We start from the raw sequence: 19,818 nt of genomic DNA, 5'->3' as shown, positions 1-19,818 counted from the left end.
CATCCAGAGAGAGAACTATGGAAGCTGACTCTGAACTGACACATAAAATTTTTACCCTTTTTTTGTTTCTTTGGGTTTTTTTTCTTTCTCATTTGGCCTCATTTTTTTTCCCATTTGGTCTGATTTCTCTGGTACAACAATGACAAATATGGGAAAATATTTAAAATTATTATACACGTATATCCTTTATCAGATTACTTGCTGTCTTGGGAAAGGAGATGATAAGGAAAGGAGAAAAATTTGGTACACAAAATCTTGCAGAAACGAATATTGAAAATTATCTTTATATGACTAGAAAAATAAAATACTATTGAGAAAAATGAATCCAAGTAGAATGCAAGTTCCTTGAGAATAGAGACTGTATCATTCTCTTTGTTTAGCACTATCACTGACATACATTACGCTGGTGATTGAAAGTACGAAAAACAAAAACTACATTGCACTCGAAGGGAGGGAGGTTGCTGGCTCACTGAGGGAGTCTCTGAGTACATGGACATGGAAAGCAACAATTTGATTTCTGATCTTAGGGAATTAAGAGGGGATGCAATAGGATGGAGCCCTGTGACACAGAATAATGAGGAATTTCTACTATGCCATACTCATTACTTAAGGAATTGTCTGTGGGCAAGGCTTGCATGTATCTTTTGAGTTAGAGAGAAAATATGTTAGCATTGCATTGATATATGAGCTGGATAGAAGAGGGAGCAAGTGTTGTATTTCAATGTTCTTATGCTGTTTGAGGCACAGAGAATAAAAAATAAAATGTCTAAGCAGAAGTTATCTTCTATATTGTTTTAGGAGGCCTTAAAGAAGTAAGTATAGGAATGAAGTTAGTTAACATTCTTTTGAAAAAAGCCCCACAAATGAATGTAATGCAAGATATTGGATGATGGAATGTGAGAGGGAAGATTTAAAGCTACAATTCACATGGATTGAAGCTAACTAAATAAAAGAAAGTTATTAAAGAAAATGTGAAGGGGTTAAACTCTCCAACAAAACTAAAGAGAATAGTGAAAAGGATTTTTACTTATTGCATAACTTAAATTTTTTTCCTCAAATGTTGATCATTTCATTTCCACCAGCTATAAATTTTCTTTTTCTCAGAGCCTTTCCAATGTTAAATTTTTCCATCTTTGCCAAATTGATTGATATAATGTGAAACTTCTAAGATATTTTAATTTGTATTTCACTTGTGACTAATTTTGAACATTTTTCTGGATTGTGGTTGATAGTTTGTTTCTTCTTTTGAAAACCATTCATACTTTTTGACCACTTGTCAGGGTTTGACTTTTAATTTTATAGATTTGTTTCAATTACCTACTGATTTTGGATGTTAGACTTTTGCCAGAGATGTTTAATGAAAAGATTTTTATGTTTTCTTTTTTAACTGCATTGATTTTATTTGTTTAAATTTTTTGTATGTTCACATTCTTCTGTTTTGTTTTTTTATAATATTATCTGTGCCAATACCAAAATGATGAGGTTTATTGTTAAAACACAAAAAAATCTCTCTCTCTTTTTAATTTTTCCCAAGATTTTCATAGTGATGATGTCTATATATTGAAAATGAGGTGGGGAAAGGAGTATTTTGCCATTTATTAATTTTAATTTAATGTTTTATATATAAGCCTTGTTTATTTGGTTAATTCCTGTCTCCACAATCAGAATTAGTCTTTTGTAACTTGCTTTACACACAGGTGTACAGGTTCGCAGAGTTATTTGACACAGTAGATACTGTGCTAGGCTTGGAGTCTGGAAGACTCATCTTCCTGACTTCAAATATGGCCTCTGACATGTATTAGCTGTGTGATCCTGGACAAGTCACTTAAGTCTCCGTGCTTCAGTTTCTTCATCTGTAAAGTTTTAGAGAAGGAAATGGCAAACCACTCTAGTATCTCTGCCAAGGAAACCCTAAATGGGGTCACAAAGAGTAGGACATGTCTGAAAAACAACAAAAATTACACATATATAAAATTTAAAGCTAAAGACACACTTCTTATTTGATTATGCAAAGTGTTGCTTTTGAGGATCTCTTCTAAGGTTTCTCCCTGATAAATGAAAAAAATTACACAAAATTCTTTTGAATGATGTAACAAAAGATAATATTGTTCAGTTTTTTGACTTTCAGTGTCAAGGGATAGAGTTGAAGATAAGTAAAGCTTTGAGACATACTCCTGCTAATGGATTGAAAGTCTAGAATTCTCAGACATTTACAATATATTAATTTATTTTGCTTGACTAAAGGTATTTGTTACATGGGAAGAATTCTTTCTACTGCGGTTGAAAAGGTAGTAGATTGTAAAGTAGTGATGGAAATGCAAAAAAGCATAAGAAAAACTTTTAAGTCACAGGAGAAAAAATGTTTTGAGATAATAAACAGAATAGGCATGTGTATACTTTTTATGTTTGTTTTTATTTTTTCTTAATTATAACAATTCTTGTTATGTTTATTTTTATTCTTCATCAATTATAATACAAAAATTTTGAGTTTAAAATTTTTTCCCTCTCCTCTCTTCACTTCCTTGAGAAGACAAGCAATTTGAGGGCAAGTCACTTAACCCTTGTTGCCCTGGTTTCCTCCTATATAAAAAGAGATGAAGAAGGAAAGGGCAAACCACTCCAGAACCTCTGCCAAGAAAATTCCAAATGAGTTCATGAAGATCTGAACACGACTGAAATGATTCAAAAAGAACAAAAATAAGTGTGCAGAAATGCAGAATATTTCCCCATTGAGATCTGCATGTACACTTTTTAAAAAGTGAATTGCATGCAACATTTTAAGCTCTTATCTCTTGTGTTTTGTATCTGTGTTCATGTTGATAATTACTAAGTTCAAAATTTTAAAAAAATTAATTTTTAAAAATGGTGAAGCCTCAGAGAGGCTTGGAGAGACCTACATGGACTGATGCTAAGTGAGATGAGCAGAACCAGGAGATCATTATACACTTCGACAACGATATTGTATGAGGATGTATTCTGATGGAAGTGGATTTCTCTGACAAAGAGACTTAACTGAGTTTCATTGGAGAAATGATGGACAGAAACAGCTACACCCAAAGAAGGAATACTGGGAAATGAATGTGAACTATTTGCATTTTTGATTTTCTTCCCGAGTTATTTTTACCTTCTGAATCCAATTCTCCCTGTGCAACAAGAGAACTGTTCGGTTCTGCAAATATGTATTGTATCTAGGATATACTGCAACATATTTAACATATATAGGACTGCTTGCCATCCTGGGGGGGGAGGGGGGAGGGAGGGAGGGGAAAAAACGAAACATAAGTGATTACAAGGGATAATGTCGTGTAAAAATTATCCTGGCATGGATTCTGTCAATACAAAGTTATTATTAAATAAAAAAAAATAAAAAAAAATGGTGAAGCCTGATGTCAAAACATAAAAGAAAAACAGAAGGTTCACAAATTTTGAAAGTATGGTGCTTGGCCATTTTTTACTCAGCAAAATTTTCAGGTATATCCTCACAAATTCTCCTTCAATTTTAATTCACAGTAAATAATAAAGAAGAATCTTTAGAACTGATTAAGCACCTCATTGGTTACTTGTTGCTACACTTAAATAAGTAAAATTAATTACTTCATGAAAAGGTACATTTTGTTGTTTTGTGTCTCCTGTGTCCCAATTCAGATTTGCTATGCTGATAGGAATGTGAAGTATCAACAACAAAATTCAGAGTTATCTGTGTTTCTAAGACTATATCATTTCTTTGGTTGGAAGTTCACAGCTCCTCTGGTCTATGTCTCTTACTACTTTTTTTGGTCCTAATCAAAGAATAATTTCACTCTATTCTTGAGGCAGATGAATTGTAGTAGACATATTCACCAAGCTTGAAAAATTCATGGATGAAAACTTCTTAAGAATGTCCTTCAGTCATTAGAGATTTTTCTTTGTTTCATCATTTCTAAATATTTATTGTTTCATGTTAATGTCATTTTAATTTAGTGTTATTGCTATATCATATCTATTTAGTAGTAGAAGTGGCTAAGAAAACAGATTAAGGATCAAAGATTAAGAATACTATCTTCTTGCATTTAAGGAATTGTTTATTTTATTTGTATCCCCAGCACTCAGTACAGTGCCTATGATATGGCAGACACTTAATAATTATTAACTAATTTTAGTTTTTTAATTCAGTATTATTTGTTATCATTGTATTGGCCTCCTTGAATATTACCAAAAAATATCCAATCCTTGTGGAATTTTCATGTTGAAGGAATACATATATTTACAGTACAATGCAAGTATAAAAGTATTTAATTTCTTCTTCTGACTTTCTTTGGATCCACTATGCTTTATCAACCAAAGGTTGAGCTGATCATTATGTTTTGAATTTATTACTCTATCCATGTTTAAACTGACAAAGCTTGAAGTTTAGAACAAAATGTGTAACTCTTCTTCAGTATATTAGAATTCATTTTGATTGGAACCAAAACTTTTATGCCCTTTCAGGAATCAAATTGCATTTCTGGGGACAGCCATTCATTTATTCTGTCATCCAAAATCAATAACTAGAGATTATTCTGTGGTTGATTTGATTTCAGTTGTACTCACAAGGCATTTATAACAAATAAAAATATTGCACAGGAATTACTATTTCTATTCTATTCTATTTCTTAATAATAATCTTATCTAATGTTTTAAGTATAACAACACATAAAAGTTAAGTTTAAAAGGGTACAGAGTATTTACATTTTTAAAAATGTAAATCCCTTAGGTTTTAAGCAAAAGGGACGATATTGGATGTGTATTACAATTATAACCATTAAGTTGTAACATAGGATCATCAATAATTTTTTTTTACTTTTTTAGAATTCTGTGGTTAAAGTTGAGGGAAAAAAAAATACTCTCTTGAATCTGTGATCTGTGGTCCTATTAATTTGACTAGTCTCTTCCGTAATGTAGATCACAAACTTTTCATGCCTGCTTATCCTATGCCACTTTTATCTTCATATAAATTTGCTTCAGGGAGATCCACCCAACATGCATATAGTGTCTTTTTCTCTGTTTCTTAACATTCTGTGGATACACATTAGAGCTTGTGGCTTGTTCATTGATTATCCCATGCTTCCACTGTGCCTAGCCCATCTTTTATTTTGGGTCTAAATTTTTCAAATGGCATCCTTTATATCTTTTCTTTGTAGTTCTTCTCTTGCAATATGTCATGGCCTATTCTTATACACTGTAAGCCCTCCCCAAAATTGCAAACAAATATTAATTAGACAACATTAGTGTACTGGCTAGTATTTAGTAAGCACTTAATAAATGCTTATTGACAGATTGTTGACTAAGTATGTTTACCTGTTTTATTTCTTTTATAACATTAGATGGTAACGCACTGAAAACTAGAACTTTCAGAGAATCTTATAGCTTCGACATATTATAAGGGAGAAATCTGGCATTAATGGAAAGCCTTGAAGGCTTTCTTTGTTCTACCAAAGCAATTACTTTTTTATAGTCAACAAATAAGTACCATGTGTGTTTGTGTTCTTCAGCCTTTCAGATAGTTGTGTAATTTTGTAAAGATGTCAGCTATATAGTATCATTTATGAGAATTTGTTCTTTTCCTATACTTTCATCAAGGATGCTCTCAACATATTGATAGATCATCATAAAATTATTTAGAGATATCAAAATAGACAAATGAGTATATAGTTCTCGATATTCTTTTGATTGCCTTTTCATATTAGTGAAAATAAGATTAGATTTTTTTTCCTATACCTTTGGTATCTTTACTTTTTTTTTATATACCTTGGAAATCAATGTCCTCAAACTTTTGTTGCCTCTCTGTGTTTTCACTTTTTGCAGGTGCTTTTTAAAAATATAACTTTTTTCCTCATTTTTGTTTTCTTGAAAGCCCTTTCTAGTTCCCCATTTAGCATGCCTATGACTGCTGATAAAATCCAACTGTTTCATTTTCACTGTTTTTCATATTGAAGAGTTTGGCATTAAAAATTTTTTGCCAGGTCTCTTTTTTTAATGTTTAGCATCCTTCCTATTTTATCCATCAGTGCCCTTGGATGACTTGTTCTTTCTGCCCTCAGGGGCAGAACTGGGAGCAGTGAGTGGAAGTTTCAAAGAGACCAGTTTAGTATTAATGTCAGGAAAAAACTTTTCTGACAATTAGAGCTGGGCGAAAGTTGAATCTTCCCTGGAGAGGTTTTGAGTCCTTTCCCTACTTGCAGGCTTTCAAAAAGAGATCTGATGACCCCCTGTCTCCCAAGGTATGAAGGGAATTTCCTCATGTATGGGTTGGAGTAGATAATTACTGAGGTTCCTTCTACCCCTCAGGTTCACTGGTTCTGTGACTGCTTAACTGAATCTCTTACCAAACTTCTTTGTTTCTCTTAATTTTGGAACAATACTGCTTATAGAAATCATCTTTTGTATAGAATTACATGTATGCATATATGTATATCTATATGTGCATATGTATGTACATATATAATTTTGTATGACAGAATATACAAACACACAATCTTTTCTATAATCTTTAGTTATGGTATCTCTTCTCTTGGCACATATTTATGGCTGAGATAATTCTTAGGCCTTTCCAATTATGTCAGTTAATTTATATTATATATATATGTAATACATATATACATATATATATAATTATATTATTTAGCATAATAAGTTTTTACTAGGGAATGAGTATATAGTGGAAAATGGTATCTTTAAAAATATTTTTCATCAAGAACATTCTTGATGAAACATGTGATAAAAGATCTATTCTGTAATAATACTTTATTATAAAAAGTATTTATTATCTGATTTGCTCCTAGCTTTATCCTATTGTTTTATAATCCCAAAGATCATTGAACACAATTAATGTAAGTCTAACCCAAGGTCTTTAAAAATAACAAGTGAAGTACAAAAAGGTCAGGACAAAAAGTTTTTCCTAAACTTTTCATAGCATATTGATCAAATGCTTATGATTCCATAAATCAGAAGTATTTGTTCTAAAAATGAAATATAGACATGGCTACATAGTAAATATATGTGTGTGTGTATACATATAAATTATATATACATACACATATATATAATATCATAGTAAATATTTAGGTTTTCTTTTTTAAATGTATACTGGACTTGCTCATTTCTGTAGGCACTTCCTTCATTGATATAGTTTGCCATCTTTCAGTATGTTTTCATTTAGTTGCTTCTTGTTTACTTCCTTCTAAAAGTACTCCATAGAAGATCTACCCAATGCCTTGGAAATTTTCCCTTTAAGGTCTTCTAATGTTTTGTGGGTATCATCTTAGCATTCTATATGTTATTCTTCATTTTTGCTATATAGCTTACCCAACTTTTTTTTCCAATTAGATATTTACAAAAAAACTTTATATAACTTTTATACAATTGGTATTCTTTAATGATATGCTAACACATGCTTATGTTTATCATGAGGGAGTACCATTGTTTTATATGTTATTTTGATTCTTTGGAGATTGTGATTTTCCATGTAATTACAAATCATGAAACAGCATATTGAAATCATTTTTTTCAGTACAATCTTTTAAAGAAGCTATATTTTGAGTGAGCAATGAAATTATATTGTCAGACTTTTTTTTTCTTAGTGAGTTTTAATGGAGTATCACATAACTGCTTTTTCCTTGACTTCAACACAAAATTTTGTTGTAATTGTTTATTAAAAATACTCCATTGTGCCCTAAATCACTTTCTGAACATAAGTATTCAACTGCCTTTATCCTCATTTCTAGGGGCATTTGGAACAAATGTAAGCTTTTTGAAGTCACAAAAAGTTTCCCAGCCTATTGAGATAGAAGAAGCTGCTGGCAAGGTGCACCCCTGCAAGAGCAGTGGGACTTCTGTGATAAGCAGAGACAGTTTAGAAACAAATGGTAAGAGATAAGGGGCTTTTTTGGGGAGGAGGGAACAGTTATAGAAATGTGAGTTAGGATAAGTTGAGAAACTAGTTATTAAAACTATATTCACATTTCGAGTGGATTATTTTGGAAATAATTTTTCCAAATTACAGAAATATTTTGGCATCTCTGCTCCTACAGGGGTTTGATTGAATGAGCTATGTTTCCAAAATGATTTAGTAGATTTTCTTGAAGCTTTAGAAGAAGACCTCTGTGGAGTCCTTATGCCCCAGTATGTGATGTCTAAATTTAAATTTCATTTGTCTATAATGTGATGAGGAAGGAGAGAAATAGTAGAGAAGAGAAAATTAGATAAAAAAGAGTTGGGGTTATTTTAATAATTTTCTTAAGTTTTTACATGGGTATATTTAATATTGAAATAAACTTACTGAAACTGTGCATTACTAAACATTTCTTTTTAATTTAGATTCAGTTGTTGCTTCTGGACCTAATCTTGGCATTTTTGGATTGGACACATTAGAAGAACAAGAAGAAAAGGAAAGATTTTTTGCTAGTCTTGAAAAAGGCCTAACATCAACCATTGATTATTCAAAATTAAATAAAGAATTGGATTCAAATGAGTCTGCACAATTAAAAGATTTATTCAGGTAATGTTAAAACATGTCCAAAGAGAAAATTTAAATATATTGTTTTTATATTTTATCAGTGATGAGGACAAGTATGTAGTTCGAACAGACCAAAGATTTGCTCACATTTGAAAAATAGAAATTAGACCACTACTCAGTTTTGTGCTCAATATTATAAGGACTCTTCTTGTCTTTAAAAAATATTCACACATTTCAGATTGTAGAATGCACAATCTCCTGAGGCTACCTACAAAAACCATTGTTTCATATCTTCTATAAATGAAATTGGCAGTTTGGTGTCATGTTTACAGTTCTGGACCTGGTTATCAGGAAAACCTAGCTTCAGATTTCATTTCTGACACTTCTTACTAGAAGTGGTTTTTTTCCCCTGCTTTATAGGTTTATCAAAGGCCATGGTGCTATTGAAAATCTTATGCTCCTTTTGCATTTTTACCATCTATCTGTCCTAGAAAAATCAGGCACCAACTTTAAATTTATTAATATTTCAGGTATGTTACATTAGTATTATAATAAATATTGATATTACCAGGAAATCAAGTCCAGGGTAGAATCAGTAAAAATAGTCAACAGTTAATCTAATAACTAATGAACACCATATATAACTCAGTTTTTAATAAACTAGAAATGAAATGTTCTTGCCAGGTACTCATAAAGATGTATACACTTGACAATTACCAACAACTCTAGTTTCTATTGTAATGTCTCCCTTAAAGTAGTTGTTTGTTTGTTTGTTTGTTTGTTTTTCCCCATCAAAAGCAGAAATTTAATTTTGTTTAGGATTTGTATAGGATTGTTTAGGAGAGAATAGAAAATAATATTATATATCAGAACACACTGTTTTAGATACAAAATACATTAAATCTAAAAATAGCATTTTTAACTTAAAAAAGAAGAAATGTAACATTCCTGTGAATTTGTTATTGGGTTTTTTGTTTGGTTGGTTTGTTGGTTAGTTTTTTTCAAAAAAAATATTGAAGAGAATGATCAGGAAAATATAAATCCTCTCCAAAATATGACCATTTTGTTTATTTTTTGACGTTTTAAAATTGTGATAGGAATGACAAAATGAATGAAGGAAAATTAATGAAGAGATAAAATCTTAAGAGAGAATGTTAAAAAACAAGAGACTGGCTGTACCATCTTCTGAGCATATGAGTGATTCTGGTTCAGATTATGTTAATATTGCTATCACTCTCCTGCCTGCCTGAAGTTCTGCCACCTGGAAAATGCAATTCCCATGGACTTGAGAAAAATAGAAGTGATTGGCTATCATAAACAAAAGTGACAGATACTATTTCATTGGATGCATTTTATTTGTTATAATTAAGGCCTGCCAAAAATCTTTCTGCCCTTTTAATGAACCTTTAATTTTTACAACTCATTTTTAGCTTGCAGCCTAGGATTAGCTTGATATCTCCTATGTAACCAGAGGTGTCCAAGATCTCTACCCTTGGTCCTCTTCTCTTCCTCCATATTATTTCATGTGTTGATCTCATCATCTTCCATTAATTCAGTTACCCCTTCTATGCTGAGGATACTCAATATGCTTATCCAACCTAATCTCTCTGCTGAACTCTGACCACTTTTTATTAGATATTACTTCTTGGATGATCCTATACCTCATCCTCTCAGGCTCCCAATCTCAGTGCCACGCCCAATACCACACTTTCTCTAATCCCTCACACCCAGTCTCTTGCCAAAGCCTCATAGCATCCCTCATAGCATCTCTCATGTAGGCCCCCTTCTCTCCTCTGACACTGTCACTCCCCTGGTGCAGGCCCTTATCTCCCTTGTGAACTATTACATTAACCTGCTGCTGGGTCCACCTGAGGCCTCATGGCTCTCCCCATTCTAGATCATCTCCTATTTGTCTGTCAGAATGATTTTCCTTAAGGGCAGGCCTGACTATAGAATACCATCTACTCTAATAAACTCCAATGTTTTCCTACATGGGACAGGTGGGGAGCACCTTGGATAGAGCACCAGGCCAGGAGTGAGTAATACCTGAGTTCAAATATGATTTCAAGTCACTTACTCCTGTTTGTCTCAGTTCCTCATCTGGAGAAGGAGATGGCAAACCATACCAATATCTTTGCCAAAAAACAAACAAACAACAACAACAACAAAAAAAAAAAAACCTATAGGGACACACAGAGTTTGACACAACTGAAAACTACTAAAAAAAACTTAATTTCCCTATAACTTCCAGGATCAAATATCAAATCCTTTATTTGGTATCCAAAGCCCTTCATAACCTGGCCTCCTCCTACCTTTCTAGTCTTCTAATACCTGTCACTTATTATATAACATTGATTTCCTTGATCTTCCTCAAACAAGATACTTCATCTCCCAACTCATTTTCATTACTGTCCTTCATTCCTGGAATGTTCTCCCTCCTCATTTTAGTCTCCTGGATTCCATGGCTTCTTTCAAGTCCTCACTAAAATTATACTTCTACAAGAAGTCTTTGACAATTCCTCTTATATGTTCTCTCTGTTCGTTTTTTCCTGATATGTGCTGTATTTAGCTTGTTTATACCTAGTTATTTGCCCGTTGTCTCCTCCATTACAATGAGGGAGCTTCTTGAGAATAAGAACTTCTTTTCCCTTTCTTTGTATCCCCAGTACTTAATATAGTACCTGTCACATAGCAGGAAGCATTTAATAAAAGTTCATTGATTGACTGCTCTCTCTCATTATTCACCAAATATTTATTAAGCACTTTCACTGTTTTAAATATTGATTGGAGTTGCAAGATTTTAAATATTTGTGACTCTTCCTTGATTTTTCTTGGGTCAACCTTTCCTGAAATTGATACAGATAATTACAAAGTTCCGTTTTAATTAATTGTGTTAATTTTCTGAAAACAGTTATTTATTTCTGTGCTTTTATTGATAGATGAAGTTTAAAAAACAAAACAAAACACATCTTTGAGGGTTCACTCTTTCTTGGTTCTCTTTGCATGTGTCTTACAATTCCTTAGTGGCCTTTACTGTCCATGGTTTCTGCAGGGATTTAAACCCTTCTCTTAAAATCCTTAGCTTCCTTCACAGCTCATCTCAAGTGATATATCCTCTAAGGGGACTTTGCTGATTTTCCCTAAATGTTGGCATCTCCCTGTTATCTCCCATATCCCCCATTAAAATAAAGCTCCTTCAGAACAGGACTATTCCCAAAAAGTAAAAACATCCACGCCTTTTTTTGTCTTTGTATTTCCATACAAACTACTTAATACTTGATAGTTCTTTTCCTATTCTTAGACATTTTCCATTAATCTCCCAAACTCTTAATACTGTTTTAATACAAGAATGCTTGGGAAAATGAATGGTTTTAGAGATAACATAAATATGCCTAGAATTTTGCTTATGTTCAAGTATAATCCTAATTAACATAAATGTTTCATGTAGAAATAAAACCAAAATGGAATCAACTGAAGGTGAAAATGAGGATGATTCTAAACATGAAGAAATACCAGGTAATTCTATGTTAGTCATAAGGCATTATTGTTAAAGGTGTAATATAAACTCCCGTTTTGCAGTTAAAAGAGACATTATAGGATGAGAGTACCATCAATTAAAAGGAAAATCAGTGTGATTTTGTGGAAGGAGCTTTGAATTGTCAAAGGGGCAGATCGGGTTATAGTTTTGGTTGCTAATTGTTATCTTAGGCAAATCACTTAAAATACCCCACATGTTAGTCTCATTTCAACAAGACTGTATAGTTACCTTATTGCTACAAAGGAGATAATCTCGAGTCTCCTTCAGGTAATTCATTCGACAAGAGGGTCTAACTGTTAGAAAGTAAGGTGCAACTGGGAAGGGATCTAGGTGGGCAAGCAAGAGATACACCATAATTGAAGGAATGAGATGATGCCAGTATAATAGATGTATATAATACTAGCAATCAAGGAACTGCTGAATCAAAAGTAAAATTCTGTTCTAGCCAGGAGCTTCTTATATTCTTTTTTTCCAGAGGAAAGAGCCAGTTTCAGGGCAAGTTCAGTCCAGTGCCCATACGGTAAATGAGTATACCTAGTCAAATGGGGAGAAAAAAAAGAAGTGGGAGCTAAAGACAAGTTCTTAAGACGTCTTGGTCACTATGATTCTAGGGTCTTTTTTGAAACATAAGCATTATGATATCTTCCCTAAGCATAATCATATTTTTAAACTTCTAGATTTTTATTTTATTCATATAGGGAACTTCTGATGAAGAAAATCCCTCTACCACTATGTTATACTGCCTCTCATCTAAAAGAATTCTATTTAAAAGAAAATAGGATTACATTATTTTAATTAAATCTTCAGACTTCAATTCCTATTTGTATTATTTAAATTCGCCTTCTTGTGCTCACTAAAATATGAACTATTATACAAATTGGAACTAAAATAATTTATCCCGATATAAATCATTGAAGAGTTATAATAAGGTTGAGTAATGTTAGCTTTTGTTAAAGTATTTTACTGTTTATTCATTTTCTGTCACCGTATTTCAAGTATTATGAGAATTGTTTAGTGTTAATTTTTAGGTATCTTTTCTAAAAGAAGATGTCTTCAGAGAAGATGTTTTTACTCAGCATACTGCTTTTTCATAAAGTACTACTGCTTTTACATAGTCTTCATCCAAAAATTCCAATTCAGTATCTAACTCCTGTAATAACAGTCTGATAGGTGAGAGCTAAACCTTATTTCTTGGATCCATAACAGTTTATTTAAATATTAACAGCTGAGGGGGGTATTTTTTTTCCATATTTGGGGTGGCCATGGTTACTTACCACTAATATTATTTTTCCAAAGAGTTCTGACAGCTATTATATATTCTCTCTCTTCTCTCTTTTTCCTTAAGAGGAAGTTATATTTTATCTAAAAGGCAAGAGAGAGTTACTGGACAAAGGGACATGGTCCAATATGGACTTTAGGAATATTACTTTGGAAGGTGTGTTGGAAAAGGAAGAGAAGAGACAAAAGGAGACCAAATAAGAGTCTGTGGCCTCTTAAACAAAAACAAAACAAACAAATAACAAAAACAAAACAAAACAAAACAAAAAAAAAAAACAGGTGATTCTTATGAGTGGAAAAGAAGGGGACAGATTTTGAAAGGTAATTACAGAGGTAGAATTTACAAAGCTTGATAACTAACTAGATAGGAGGAGGAAGAGAGAAAAGGCTGTGACTGCATTCATGAATTTAGGTGGCTGAAAGGATGGTGTGATATACTAATCAGAAGCAAGGAAGTTAGGAAGAGGTAAGAGTTTGGGAAGAATGAATTTTAAATTTTGAAAGGTTTAAAAAATGAAAAACTAATGAAGATATTTCAAAAGCTTTTTTTTTTAATCCCAAAACAATAAAAATACTAGTGAGAATTGAGACATTTACATTAGGACAAATTTAACTTAAAGTACCTTCATGTTTTAAAGAAATCATGATTAATTGTGTTCATTTTATATGAAAGTCCATCAAATTTTTTTTGGAATTTAAAATTTTTTGAAGTAATTTCTTTTTACATGTGTTTTTCTTTTTCTTTCAGAAAATTAAAGTGATAATTTTGAAGATGAGGGTGATGTTGATGTATTGTCATGTGTGTTTTTCTTTTTCCTTCAGAAAATTACAGTGATGATTTTGAAGATGAGGGTGATGTTGATGTACTGTCGTTTACTGAAAAGGAAGAATATCAATATGAGCAAAATCCCAAATCTTCAGAAGAGATAAATGCTCCAGTCAATGTATGCTTCTATTGAGTATTTAATAGCTTGGAATCTTGCCTTTCATTTTAAGAATGTTGAAATGGTCACATCCTTGAACTCCCCAAGTCTGTCCATGGTTCTTTGATATCCAGAAAACATCTTCAGAAATTTAGGGTGAAGTTATTAGTTATCTGTTATTTCATCAGCTTAAGGAACTTCCTTAGTACAAACTCCCCAGAAGGCAGATCTAAATTTTGTTGACTGAATAGTTCACTGTTAATAACTGTCAAAGGAAGACTTGATCCCAGGAGGTGGGGAGGGAGGGTTGATTTTGCAATTGATAATGTAAAAGGTGGGGAAGAGAAGGAAAGAGAATTTGGAACTGAGAGGTGAATTTTTTAAAAAAGAAATGTAAATAATTTATATTGTAAATCTACTATAAAGAATATATATATATGTGTACATATACATATGTACACATATATATAATTATATATGGGGGGGGTTGCTTATTTTTTGCAAAGCCAGTGCTTTTAGAGCACAGAAGCAGATTCCTTCCTCATCCCAGCCCCAGAGATTTATAGTGGTAGGAAGAGGGACTATTGGAACATGCTTGGTAAAAGCAATGGATTAAATTCTTTTCATTACCTAAGGAAGAGCCCTGATGCTACATCTCTTGCCCTACCTCCCTACTCCCACTTCTCAGTAGCTGATAAGGTGAAGCAATGATAATTAAAAAACTGTTACTTGATGTATTTGTTCCAAATTTTGTTTAGGTAACAACTGACTATTTTTATAATAGTATATATACATATATAGTATATAATAGTAACAACTAATTATTATTATTATAAATCAAATTTACTTCTAGCACTTTAAGGATTTCAACAATAATAGTTTCATAAAAAAAGTAGAATGCATTCTCCTCCTTCTCTACCCTTCTACCCCCACCCCAAGTCTAGAAGTCATTGTTCCCATTTTGTGTTGCATTAACTGAGGCTAGGAGAGATTGAGTGACTTAAAAAGTCACATAGTATGCACTCTGGGACTTGAACTGAGAACTCTGCATGAGAAAAGGGAGATTCTTTATTCTAAATTCCATATATTTTCTACTACATCACTTCACATAAATAAGAAAAAATCCATTCCACTCTATTTTGTAGTCTCATCCTAGAAATTTTAAAGAGCATGCCTTTGAAAAACAGGGACATTTTTTCCCCTACCCCAATTTCTTAATTTGTTTCCTTCTCTGTAAAATTAGGATAGTACTCATACTTGTCATTTATGAGGATCAAATTAAGTTATGTAGGCAAAGACTTTAAAACACTTTAAATGATAAAATATTCTATAAATATAAATTATTCTAGATGATGCCTTCCATATACAGAATGTAAAATAGGTTCAAAGACAGTGATAATCCCCAGAAGAGATTTCATCTCTGACCTTTGCTGGAAGTCTAATTATACTTTTATTGTAAAACATTTGATCTTCTTGTTAATAATTTCACCTTTAATAACTAAAGAAATTTGTATTATGGACTCAGTTCTTACCTATAGTAATTTATAAAGAATTTGTCTATGTGCTTTCATGGAAAGAGCCCTGGATTTGGAGTCAAAGGACTTAAATTCAAATATTCTCTCTGAAAATTACTTGTTTAATCTTGGTCAAGTCCCATTACTCTCAAAGTTCCCTCCAGATCAAAATCTATGATTGTTTATGTGGCAACAGGAATCTTGTAAGATAATATATTGGTTTACAATGGCAAAGAAGTAGAATTCTTTAAATTGTCACATAGGTGCCCAGGGCTTAGTAAAACTAACTTTGTAAATTTCAAAGCAAAAATGGGTGAAATCATTTAAACTGAAAAGTCCACATGAGGGAAGAGAGATTCTGTAGCATTAAATCTTACCTGTGTAAAAGTAGGGGACAGCTTGTTAGCACAGTAGGTAGAAAATTAGTCCTAGAGGTCAGGAGGACCTGAGTTCAATCTGACTTCAGACACTTGATACTTACTAGCTGTGTGACCCTGAGCAAGTCACTTAATCCCAATGAGCCTCAACAACAATGACAAACACTATGTGAAAGTATAGGAACTGAATGAGAAACAAAAGTGGAAAACTTCAATAGAAATCAAAGTTGTTGCACAAAAATAATTTCAAAATAGAAGAGCTCCAAAATATGAAAAAAGGAACACAATCAAGAACAAGTACAAAAGAATATTATTAACCTTTAAAATTCTAGGAAGGCAAAAGACCAGAATGAATGAGATTCGTGAAAAAAGCTAAAAATAAGAAAGTACTTTTTGTATGTAGAGTGTATTTCCCACATACATAAGAAAAAGGCTACTGCTTAAAGAAGTTAGTTTTGGGTTTATAATCTGAATTTTTTTCCAAGTTGGCAAGCATTTATTCTCTCTCCCACTTCCTCCCTTCTCTGCTGAGAAAAAAAAGAAAAGAAACCCATGTTACATGGGCTTGGAAGATAATACATTGATTTACAATGGCAAAGAAGTGGAATCCTCTGAGTTGAAACCCATCTTAAAAATAAGCATAGTCAGGCAAAAAAAAAATTTTTCCTTATTATGATGAAAAATGTGTATCTCATTCTCCTTATTTAAGACTGTCATTTGTCTGTCAAGAAGTAAAGTACTATTCATTCATCCTCTAAAATAATGATTATGTTATTGTGTTAATTAGAGTTCATTAATTTTTCAAAGTTAGTTGTTTATTTTAGGTAAAGTCATTTTTATTATATTAGACCTGTCTACCCATAAACAATAGTTCTCCACTTATTTAAAACTGATTTTATTTGCATGAAAGATTTTTTTAAAATATTTTGTTTTTCCAAATACATGCAAAGATAGTTTTGACATTCACCTTTGCAAATCCTTGTGTCCCAATTTTTTCTCTTTCTCTCTTCCCTTCCTCTTCCTCAAGACAGCAAGTAATCCAATATAGGTTAAACATGTGCAATTCTTCTAAACATATTTCCATACTGATCATGCTGCACAAAAAAACTCAGATCATAAGTGGGGAAAAAAAGAAAAAGCAACAAAAAGATGAAACTTCTATGCTTTGATCTATATTCAGTTTCTATTATTCTCTCTCTGGATGCGAATAACAAGTCTGTTGGAATTGACTTGAATCACCTCATTGTTGAAAAAAGCCATGAGCATCTATTCATTTTCCAATTCTTTGCCACCACAAAAAGAACTGCTATAAACATTTTTGCACATGTGGGTCCTTTTCCCTCTTTAGGCTACAGACCCAATAGAGACACTTTGATTTAGGATACAGACCCAATAGAGACACTTTGATCCAGAAGTGCATTTATGTACAGTTTTTAGGCATAGTTCCAAATTGCTCTCCAGAATAGTTAGATCATTTCACAACTTCACCAACAATGCATTAGTATTCCAGTTTTCCCACATCCTCTCCAACAGTTAACATTATTTTGTCCTCTCATAGCCAGTCTGAGAGGTGTGAAGTGGTGCCTCAAAGTTGTCTTAATTTGCATTTCTCTGATTAATAGTGATTTAGAACATTTTCAAAGTTAGTTTTTATAATGTTTATTCCTTACATAAATTATTTTGGTTCTATTTACTTCATTTGTATCATTCTCATATTATTCATGTAAACCCTCATATGGATCTTTGAATCTGACCCTTTCATCATTTCTTATAGTGAAGTAATATTCTATTTATATTCATCTATCATACTTTGTTTAGTCATCCTCCAACTAATGGACTCCTCCTTAGTTTTTAGTTATTTGACACTACAAAAGAACTGCTAAATAAATATTTTTGTACTCATGGATCCTTTTCCTGTTTTTAAAAAATCTGGGGATATAAACCTATTAGTATTATCTCTGGGTCAGAAGCTATTTTAATAAATTATGTTGATAATTCATAGTTCCAAATTGCTTTCTAAATGCCTTTATCAATTCATAGCTTTGTAAACAATACATTGATGTTTTTATTTTCCTGAAGCTTTTACAAAGGATAGTTGACAAACAACATAGCCTTACACATAGGCCACACACATAGAGGTTTGAAAAACCTGTATCATAAGGAGAGGAGGCTACGAACCTTCCTACTGGCACAAGGCTTTTTATCCAGCATTCAGCTCAGATCATCTTCAGTTTTACTGGAGATATATTGTCCAAGTGTCTTTTATTCGAATCTTGAAAAGGAAAGGGGCTGATGAGAAAGAGTCACTAGAAAAAGTCTGGCCAACATCATTTGGAAAATGACTGAACAAGTTATGGTATTATGAATGTGATAGAATATTATTGGTATATGTAATGTTATGGTACATGAATGTTATGGAATATTGTATTCTTAGAACTGATAAAAAGGACAGTTTCAGAAAAACTGGAAAGACTTAGTATAAACTGAAATCTACATAGTAATAGCAGTAATACAAAGATATTTAGCTATGAAAGGCCTAGTAACTGATCAGTACAATGATTTAGCATGACTCCAAAACACTCATAATACAAAATGCTATCTACCTCCAGGAAGAGAACTGTTAGAATCAGAATGGAGATTGAAGAATATTTTGTCCTGTATTATTCTTTTTTTCCTGAAAGATTAAATATATTTTAAATTTCTTAGGTATGATGGGTATCATAATCTTCCCTTCTCAGAGCCCTTAAGAGTTTAAGGGAGAAAGTGTTGAACTGAAAATAAAATTAAATTTAAAAAAAAAAAAGAAAAAGAAGGTCTGAGCAAACCAGAAGCAAAGGATGATCCAATGGAAATGATTAGGACAGGGCTGTGGAGAGATGTCAGTGGTCCATTTAGAATGATTGATTGTAATAAATCCCAAACTGCCCACTATAAAGAAAAGAGAAAACTATGGCAAATATAGTTATTTCTCTTAAAAGTTTACTAAATGAATTACCCTTCCTTTCTCAGTGTTAATTCTCATTCACAGGCACCATCCAGGAATCAGAGCTTGATTGAGCATATTCTTTTTAGCATATGCCAGTATGCTAGCCCATTCTCATACATGTTCCATAAATTTCCCCAGTTCAAATCAGGAAGGCTCACCTGATTATCATCATTACGTATGTAAAGTGCTTTACAAACTTAAAAATGTTATATACTTGTTAATTTGTTATAATATTTAGAATGAAAAACATAATTTTATTATTTTCTAGATTGGTCCTTTTATCTATAACTATTCAACTTTTGCATGTCAGATTCTTTTAGGAGAAACTAACAAAGGAAGATGTAAAATACCATGTGATCATGGTAGTAAAATTATAGTAAATTGTATCCTATGAAAAAAAGTTTGAAAAAAACTGATTTGCTTTATCTGGAGAAGAGGAGAGAAAGAAATGATAGTTGTCAATTATTTGAAGGGCTGTCATAGAGAAGAGGGAAGCAGATTGGTTCTGTGTTGTTCAATATATCAAGTTATTGTTGAGTTGGAAAAATAGAGAGACATTTTGATATAACAAAAGGAAGAACTTTATTTCTATAAAGTTTTCGATTGTCTCCAGGAAATAGTCAGTGCCCATTGACTGAAGGTAATGTCTTCTGTCAACTATGTTGTAAGTAGGGAGGCTCTCTCATGTAGAAGCTAGATTAAAATGACTTCTAAGATAATTTCCTTCTC

At 32.2% G+C, this 19,818-nt stretch overlaps 1 protein-coding gene across 1 annotated transcript in view; it reads left to right on the top strand.

Annotated features, from left to right (window-relative positions):
- The window catches only part of CEP162 (centrosomal protein 162), a 128,099-nt gene that overhangs the window by 22,896 nt on the left and 85,385 nt on the right, over nt 1-19,818 (top strand). The window contains exons 4-7 of the mRNA XM_051997340.1: nt 7,743-7,883; nt 8,335-8,515; nt 11,922-11,989; nt 14,112-14,233. Of these exons, the coding sequence (XP_051853300.1) occupies nt 7,743-7,883; nt 8,335-8,515; nt 11,922-11,989; nt 14,112-14,233 (512 nt within the window). The remainder of the gene's footprint in view (nt 1-7,742; nt 7,884-8,334; nt 8,516-11,921; nt 11,990-14,111; nt 14,234-19,818) is intronic.

The sequence above is a fragment of the Antechinus flavipes genome, chromosome 4, assembly GCF_016432865.1.
Source record: "Antechinus flavipes isolate AdamAnt ecotype Samford, QLD, Australia chromosome 4, AdamAnt_v2, whole genome shotgun sequence".
Classification (NCBI taxonomy): domain Eukaryota; kingdom Metazoa; phylum Chordata; class Mammalia; order Dasyuromorphia; family Dasyuridae; genus Antechinus; species Antechinus flavipes.
This window is presented reverse-complemented; position numbering and strand designations above follow the sequence as displayed.